The sequence below is a fragment of the Mytilus trossulus genome, chromosome 2 (genome assembly GCF_036588685.1).
Source record: "Mytilus trossulus isolate FHL-02 chromosome 2, PNRI_Mtr1.1.1.hap1, whole genome shotgun sequence".
In the NCBI taxonomy this organism is placed as follows: Eukaryota; Metazoa; Mollusca; class Bivalvia; order Mytilida; family Mytilidae; genus Mytilus; species Mytilus trossulus.
Genome location: NC_086374.1, coordinates 60,119,509 through 60,129,239, shown reverse-complemented (window position 1 = coordinate 60,129,239; position 9,731 = coordinate 60,119,509). Strand labels below are relative to the sequence as shown.

Genomic DNA, 9,731 nt, shown 5'->3' with positions numbered 1-9,731 from the left:
AATAAAAAGGTTGACATAACCTCTTCGTTTCCATTATACAATTGTAATTCATTTTATATTTCAGCTCTGTTCGATTGATTCATGATTAAGGTATCAGCACCTGACAGGCTTTAGAATCTCAGCAACATCGTGGTGATATTAATCAGAAGTATCCTTTATTAAGCAATATTTCCAAAATGATATGTTTATTGTACTGAACTAATAGCTTGTAGCTGTGGTTTGCAACAACAAAAAATGAGGATAGCTTAAATCTTAAGGGGTTAAACCATTCTAATCATTCTGTAACCTCATTCATCGATATATATAGTTCGTTGGTTATAACTGTATTATCTTTACGTGTTCCAGACTTGGAGGATATTTCATCTTTAAAACGTGTTAGAACTTCAAAATATCGAGGCTACTGTTACCTTTTCCCATTCTCACACATATCCATTACGTGAAATACGAGGAATTTAATTGTTCCATGTACAACATTTGCTCGCATTCACTGTACTGTGCTATTATTTATATTTGACTTCGTACATAACACCCCATTGCAAAATTGTATATCATTACATGTTTTAGACCTTTACCATTTGTTAGATGGGTTCTTGATTTAAGTATCAGCTGGTAGCATTTAGTGCTTTAGTCCAATCGTCGGTTTTACTCAAGGTTTATGACCCTATCTATGCCCTGTGAATTACGAAGTTTTGAAACTGCAATAGTATGAAAACAGCAAAGATAATGAATAATAGAGATTGGCCATTTTCAACATATGCCAAGGGGAAACGTCAAACAAAGCATTATTATTGATAGTTTAATTGCAGTTAGTAGAAAAAGAGAGAACTTGGTGAAAATAAAACCAAGATTTTTTTTGGAAATCCACTGACTTTAATACGTAGATTTTTGTTATTAAATTGTGATACATAGATTACTCACTTGTTTTTTCTATGATTTACTGTAGTTTATTGTTTACAAAAAGTTGAACGCACCCTAGAAGGTGTACTTAAATTGGTCCATATTTATATTTGTTATAAATAAAGGCAACAGTAGTATACCGCTGTTCAAAACTCATAAATCCATGGACAAAAAACAAAATTGGGGTAACAAACTAAAACCGAGGAAAATATTATAACCAATATCTAAATTAATAATTTTTTATTAAGGTGATCATTGCTAGCACTGAATCATCAAAAGGGTACATAATCCTTAATCATGGTAATGGTCAGGCAATTACACTATTTGTTTGAATTTGTAGTTGGAGAAGTGATACACTAAACAGGTTTAGTGATGTCTTATGAGAGATATCGATATCCTTGGCGTCAACTCACCAATTAGAATAAAATAATCAGACTGAATTCATTTTTTTTTTCAACCATGTGTAAACCTTTTCAACATTTCTCAGATTATTTATTCTTTGAAAAATAGATGCTTAATGTTGTGAAAGATGATGCAATTTTCTTGTGAGGAATTGCATGGTCAAACATCAGTAGTCTATGTACATTGAATTTGCTTTCAGCCATAGCACTCATCCATTAATACAGTAGGATATTATATAATTGAAGTTTGTTTGTGATTGTATTTTTGTCTTACATTTTGTAAATGTGTAAGCTTTTCTGTACTTTATTTCATTGTTTGCTCTTAAATATGATTGCTAATAAAGACAACTATCCACCAGAGGGTAGTTGTCGTCGATATAAGCTGGATCAATCACATGAATCTCGATCAGCCGGACAGGAGTATAAAATATGATACATAGAAGAACATAAATAAAAATTAAGTTGAAACAACACACGCAACACTGTGACACCGGTATAATAGAAAACAGAAAAAAACATAGATACATGTTAAACAATGCAAACTTAATAAACGCAGCGTGACCATAATATTCGCTATTAATAGAATCTAGGGAAGTACTCTTAAATTATAAATAAACAGTCTGTAATTATAAGATACCATTATAGGAAATTGTGTTGTACCTATTTATTATTATTTAAAGGGATTTTTGCGGTCAAATAATGTTCACCGAATTTACTGAAATTCTCAGATTTTATATATTACATACTAAACACATATTCATATTACAATCAGTCTGTAATAAACATTTAAGAATGCATAAACTAGATAAAATTTATTAGAATTTCGTGTGTATTTAAGTCTAGACGCCATCTTATAACAATCGAGATGAGCCCCAAAAAACATCCGACGGTCATATAACATGATATACACGTAAATATAAATAGGTGGCGACCATGATCAATTGGATTTTTCTATCTGTTTGATTTCATGTTTTACTTTAAAAATGAAGTTAATTCGCGTTTTTACCTATTATTTTTTTGTGGATCAGTCAATCAAATGAATTTTCTTTGTTTCAATTTCATGTTGACAATTTTCCATTTAATGACTGGTTATGCTTACTTAATGTGTAATCCATTTCTAACTTAGGGGTTCAATTGAAGGGCACAATGACACGTATTCAATGAGGTCAAATTATTCACTCGCAAATGAATTAATCATCAATGATGTTTGTTAGCTTATTTTGACAAAGTTGAACCTCTTCACTTTTCTAATGATTAAAAAAACAAAAAATCTTATTTAAAATTGTGTATACATCTCGCAGCTAGAACATCTTTAAGCGGCTCTTTTTAATAAACTATTTGCTTTTTCCACATTCATAATACCACAAGTGAATTAAAACTAAGACAATACAAAACAATATGTGCTTTAAATACAAATTGTACAATACTTGAATTTAATCTTCGAATTATCGATTCACCTCCTTTGAGTTATTGTCCCGATCAGTGATCAATTAGACATTTATCAATTAGTTTTGTGGCCCATACACGCACGTTTTGTCTTTCCATAAGTGAAGGTCTATCTCGGGAAGGTCTCTACAGAAAGATACTGGACTGAAAGAAAAATATAATAGAACATCTTTTATTTGTAACTCATGTTCTGATCTATGTGAACATTATCAGCAGCTGTAGTTGATATAATTATCAGACATAACAACTTCGTTTTAAATATATGTGACTCCAAAATGTGCTTCTTAAGTGAACAAATGTCATCTCTGTGTATGATAAATTCCGGATTCGGTTAGATTTTCGTTTTCGTGACAATTTATATGTGAAGTTCGACTTCTACCGATGACTAACAAATCTGAACATAACAGTTGCTACATGTACAACGTACATATTAAAATCAAAAGGAGCATAATTTATATCCTTAACAATTTCAAAAATTACATGTCCCTCTATTTACCAAATTCTTCAACTTTCTATCGCAAATGGAAGTACTATGATGATCGAAGCAATGTAATTGATAAAATAACACTGTTATAGATTAAGGACACTTTTTGTTATCCGTATATATATCAACATCAACATCAAAGAGTAGTGTACTTTATCGTCAGAGTTGTGGACTACTGATTCAAAATAATATTTGTTTAAACAAAAGGCTTTTTTTATTTCTTATTTGTATTTGTGTGGTAATTTTTCTATTTGTCTCGGACATACAGATATTCGGTTATTTATATAAATAGAAAAACATGAGATAATGTCATTCCGACTATGGTATTTGAAAATATATCGTTAATTGAGAAAATATTCAGGTTTTTTTTACTGTTCATACAAATTGGCTACGCTATTGACGATCTAATAAAGTTACCTATGTATAATACGGTTATACAAAGTACTCTGTCAAATTTTAAAGACTAAAAACTTTATGCCTGTCTCTCATCTACGTGTATAATGTACACATTGTTAATAATTTATCAAGATACTTACTTCTTTAAAGATGGAATCATGAATATATCGTATTGTATCTCATTCAATCCAAAATTCGTGCAGTATATTTTGGACAATAATGAAGTAGATTTTAAAGAGTTCAGCTGATCTTAAATGAAAAAAAAACGTTCAAAATTAAAAGAAATTACAAGTATATAATCAAATATGTAGTTTTATATATTCGATGTTCATACTTATGCTATAAGAAACTCAATTTACATATGTCTTAAAACATTGCTTAAATGAGATATTTATTTATACATTTGTGAATGATCCATTTTAAGAAATAACATTAACCAATCTGGAATGACTTAATATCTTTTTTTAGTTTAGAATAAAATTGCGAATGGAAATTCTGAATATGTCAAAGAGACAACAACCCTACCAAAAATCAGAACATAGCCAAAGACCTCGAATGGGTCTTCAATACAGCGGCGAAATCACACACCCTAATGCGTGCTTCGGCAGTCGGCTAAACAAAATAATGTACTGAAGAATATCTTTGATTGGTGAAAATAAACTCATCTCTTGTTTTTAATTATCAAATACTGAAATATAAAAAAAAATGCTACCTTTTGTGAAAGCAAAATCTGGATCAGAGGATTCATACCAGTATCGGTCTCCAACTTTGAAACGTTGAAACTGATTGCCCATAATACATGAAAAAGTAGGTCCAACACTACCGTTTTCGCCTTCTTCTAAGAGACCGCCAATAAACAAATCAACATCATCTACTGATCTAAAAAGATCAAAATTGGTATAAAGATTTTTATGTTGGTCATGATCGAGTTTTTATTTTACTTCTAAATCAATATTGGAATCCTACAAGGTGTTTTCGGTTTTAAGATTTTTGGTGAGGCATGGGTAAAAAATGTGGTAAGAGTTCACGGTAGCTGTCAATTATAGGAAATTTTTTGTAAGCTTCCTTAATTTCACTTATAACATTACATGATGAATTTTATACATATTGAAACTTTCATTTAAATCTTCAGATTAATTATAAAAAAACATACTTATATACTAATGCAAGATTCGAGCCAAATTTTCCAAAGTCGTCAAAACTTCTCAATTTTTGTAGTCCACAGAATTTCCTCCATTCATTGTAAGCAGGAACACCTTGATCACGTCCTCGTTGTATATTTAAAGCAAACAGATCTGAACCTGGTGGTGACGTGATGAAGAATAGTTTGTCACGCAATCCTTCAACTAGAAAACTGAAAGAAAATATAATTATTTTTTTTTAATTCCGAAAACTTTTTCTGATATTTGAGACTGATTGCAATAAATATAATTTTTCGGAACATTTCTCGACTACACCTAACATTGTCTGTCTACCATTTGAGCTTGTCCAGTTCAACCGTCTTCTAGTTTTAAAATTTTAAGACATAAGAAGACCATTCGTGGGTCTTCACCTGCGTTAGTATCATTGATTGAAATTTCATATGATCAGGAAACACGAAGTAGCTGCACAGCAGATGTGAAAATTGCCTACATTCTTCAACTAAACATTATTAGATGAGGACCAACATATCAAATTATTGCTTTCTGAGATATTAAGAAAACTTTAACGAAATATTTCTATCTCAGGTCTGTGGATGGGAAGACGAAATGAGTAATAGAGTCGAATGGTGTCTAGCCTTGATTTCTTGTTTGGCAACGCAGGTAAACAGGTAAGAAATTATTGAACGGACTCTGCAAATGAATAGTTTGAACCACATATACAAGCATCTGGGTAAGAATACGGTTAAAACAAGACTGCGAGATTGATACAATTCTACAAAGAAATGATGTGCTGACTAGAAACATTTGTCAGAGTATCATTTTGCTATATTTGCCTGGTAGATTGGAATACTGTAAAGTTTGTCATAGATTATTCGACAGGACAAGTATACGAGTGAATAAGTTCTATCCACAAACTAATATTTGTCTTTACGCGCTTCTTTCTGTATAATGAAAGGAAAAAAATATTTCATGTAACCAACACCCTTTGAATTTTTATCTCGTAACAATTTGGAGATAACTACTTCATACACAGATTGGCTGTTTTAGAATATAGCATAAAGACAGAACTATACAAACAGGAATATGGTTGAGATAATGACTGATGCTTTCCGATCAGGCAAATAAGAGTACTGTTTAGATTATCACGGATGATATAAAATAAGACAAGCAGGGCTACTGTTTAGAATTCCTACTGGTGATATGTAATAGTGCACACAAGATTACTGTTCAAAATAACACTGATTATATCCGATGCGGTACTGAAAGTTCTGAATATGATAGAAAAAAAAGCTTAGGAAGCAAACACGGATACCGAACGTTCTGAAAATGATCAAAAATATCTTTCGGTGTAATACCACCAAATCATGGTATGTCACTTCCGGTTGTATACGAAAGTAGGTCTAAAAAAATATTCCCTTGAATTTGACCGTTGTTGGTAATTAATCCTACATTTTATTGCAGTAAAACTATTTCTGAGTCATACACATATGTCTTGGGTATTTCTAAACACCATTATTTTTTATTTGTGATTTCTATAGAAAATTTTGTAATGTTGAGGTTACATGGTGACTAAACCTTGTGCACACATAGAATAAGGGGAGAAATTTGATTGATTAACTTCCAATGATTGTTATTTTCTTATATGCAATGAAATGTTATGTGAAATTTTTTCTATAGAACTGGACAGGATAAAACTTTACTCATGCCAAGTATTTCTTCATTTGAAACAAAGATAAATTCTGCACAATTTTTTGAAAAGTGCAAATTTAACAAAGACTAATAGGGGAAAATCAATGGTGGTATTACACCTAATATGGGAAGCTGTACATGCACCTATGGCCTTGTGAGTATTCTCATGTGTTAAAATTTCTTGCTATTTAAGTGCAATAATACAAAAATTGAAATATTCTGAGTGGATTGAGTCTCCAAAACACATTTTATGAGAAAATTGTCGTGAAATAGGCCTGTACCATGAATATTCAGTTGACAGAACAAGCCATATATTAATATTTTTGGAGGGGATGGTTATTTCATATATTTTGCTATGATATAACATTTTCCTAGGTAATATACTTAAATAAATATATAGTAATAAGTAGATGAAATTATTTCTAATGTTGTAACGACAAGTTATTCTTTAAAAAAAGAAGCCTTTTATGTCCCTCTTTGGAACGCGGCGTAAATTAAATTTTTACGTAAGGACTTATTAAAACCTCCTTGGAGACAATAAACTTTCACATGGATTGTTCATTCTGCTAAAATGCTTCAATTACTCATTTCTTATATCATTTCTACCATAAATGAGTGAAAGTTACCCCATTATTTTTATTTATTGGCCTGAAATGTTGAAATTTTGAGGAAATTAGAGGTATAAATTGACCCAAAGAGACCTTATAAAGAAGATAAAGAGGTTCATTAGTGGTATTTATCTTCCTAAAATCATCTGGTGTATCATATTCAACTGTTTGTATGCAGATAAGATAGATATTTGATCATTTATTGGTCCACACTCCATTCTATCTTGATGCGGCTTGGTTTGGATTTGTCGAAGAAATTTTGCTCGAATCGCTGTAGATGTCGTCTTTCATTATACTAGATTTTTCTCAAACTATTGAACTGATTATGACAAAACTTGACAGAAATGCTTGAAATAACCAGTATAACAAATGAAAAAAGTCTCATTCAGTTTATTGAACAAAAAGGTCTTCTTTAGGTGTAATACCACCAAATCATGGTATGTCACATCCGGTTGTATACGAAAGTAGGTCTAAAAAAATATTCCCTTGAATTTGACCGTTGTTAATAATTAATCCTACATTTTATTGCAGTAAAACTATTTCTGAGTCATAAACATATGTCTTGGGTATTTCTAAACACCATTATTTTTTATTTGTGATTTCTATAGAAAATTTTGTAATCTTGAGGTTACATGTGACTAAACCTTGTGCACACATAGAATAAGGGGAGAAATTTGATTGATTAACTTCCAATGATTGTTATTTTCTTATATGCAATGAAATGTTATGTGAAAATTTTTCTATAGAACTGGACAGGATAAAACTTTACTCATGCCAAGTATTTCTTCATTTGAAACAAAGATAAATTCTGCACAATTTTTTGAAAAGTGCAAATTTAACAAAGACTAATAGGGGAAAATCAATGGTGGTATTACACCTTTAAGGCAAACCGGGTACCAAAAGATATGAGCGTGATCGAAAAAAAAATAAGGAGGCAAACAGGGGTATCGAAAGTTCTGAATATGATCGAAAATAGCTTACGAGGCAAAAAGGGTTACCGAAAGTTTTGAATATGATCGAAAATAGCTAAGGAGACAAACAAGGGTATCGAAAGTTTTGAATATGAACGAAACTACCTAAGGTGGCAAACAGGGGTTTCGAAAGTTTTGAATATGATCGAAACTAGCTAAGGAGGCAAACAGGGGTACCGAAAGTTCTGAACATGATTGAAAATAGCTTAAAGGGCAAACAGGGGTACCGAAAGTTTTGAATACGACCGAAACTCGCTAAGGTGGCAAACAGGGGTACCGAAAGATCTCAGTATGATTGAAACTAGCTAAGGAGGCAAACAAAGGTACCGAAAGTACTGAATATCATCTAAGAAGGCAAATAGGGGTACCGAAAGATCTGAGTATGATCGAAAATAGATAAGGAGACAAACAGGGGTACCAAAAGGTATGAGAATGATCGAAACTAACTAAGGAGGCAAACAGGGGTACCGAAAATTCTGAATATGATCTAAGAGGGAAAACAGGGGTACCGAAAGATCTGAGTATGATCGAAAATAAATAAGGAGGCAAACAGGGGTACCGAAAGATCTGAGTATGATCGAAAATAAATAAGGAGGCAAACAGGGGTACCGAAAGTTCTTATATGATCTAAGAAGGCGAACAGGGTACCGAAATATCTGAGTATGATCGACAATAGCTAAGGAAGAAAACAGAGGCACCGAAAGTTTTGATTATAACGGAAAATAGCTTAGGAGGCCAAAAAGGGTACCAAAAGTTCTGAACATGTTTGAAGATAACGAATACGTCAAAAAAGGTACTGTTGGAAATTCCACTGAACAAACTATAGCAGACAAGTAAAGGGACAGCTCTGAATACTACTATGCTAAAGTAGGCAAACTGGTCTTGTTCCGATTGTAACATCTTGCGCCAATCATGTGTTTTGTAGATACATTTGTAGTTGCTTCACTTGCACAATCATATCACCCCTTTTCCTTTTTTTATCTACTTTTCACGAATCAAGAACATGCCGGAGTAAGCGCAAAACGTTACTAGGGATACAAACGTTATCAAATAAGGGTATAGTTGGCAATTATGGCCACTGTTTGAACAATTTCATATGTTGTTTTCAACGGTAATCATATTTGCAAATACTTGTCCAAACCATAAACTAACTGCAAAAAAGCAACATTTAGAACAATTTGTTTCCATAAAACTTACTTGTCAATTTTTAATGCCGGTTCCGTTGCGAGCCATCTTGAAAGACTTGTAACATGTTTTCCATAGCCGTATTGCCATAAATAAGGACTTAATAAATTATCTTCTATTTTATGTTCGAATATAGTTTTGTAGTCATCTTTTAATTCAGATTGTTCAGCCATTACTTGCGAATGTCCATACCGCCACGGAGCTATTCCAAAACTGTTGAGAATAGATGCATCAACACTTTCTTCATAACAATGATCAAAATCATTTGTTTTGGAGTACAAATTATATTGTCTCATTGTATCATGGTCAACGACAAGTGGCAAAAAATGATTATATGTAATATGTTGAACTTGTGCTATGATAATTCGACGAGTTTCTTGAAAAACCTTTTCATTACTCCAACATGGATTTAGTTCGTGAAGTTGTGTAGATAATCGGTTATGCTCCCTCACAAAAAGCAAATGGTTTAAACCCAAATTTGGTGATTCGTGATTTCGTTTATCTCCTGAAAT

The 9,731-nt window shown here is 32.0% G+C and overlaps 1 protein-coding gene across 1 annotated transcript; it reads right to left on the bottom strand.

Moving 5' to 3' along the window:
* Positions 1 to 2,665: 2,665 nt before the first annotated feature.
* On the bottom strand, positions 2,666 to 9,471 carry LOC134705290 (peroxidase-like protein 3). The gene is made up of 5 exons (XM_063564039.1): positions 9,232 to 9,471; positions 4,778 to 4,978; positions 4,337 to 4,503; positions 3,765 to 3,873; positions 2,666 to 2,888 (listed from the first exon to the last, which is right to left on the bottom strand). The coding sequence occupies exons 1-5, from the start codon at positions 9,390 to 9,392 to the stop codon at positions 2,804 to 2,806; spliced, it is 723 nt and encodes a 240-aa protein (XP_063420109.1). The 5' UTR covers positions 9,393 to 9,471; the 3' UTR covers positions 2,666 to 2,803.
* Positions 9,472 to 9,731: the final 260 nt, after the last annotated feature.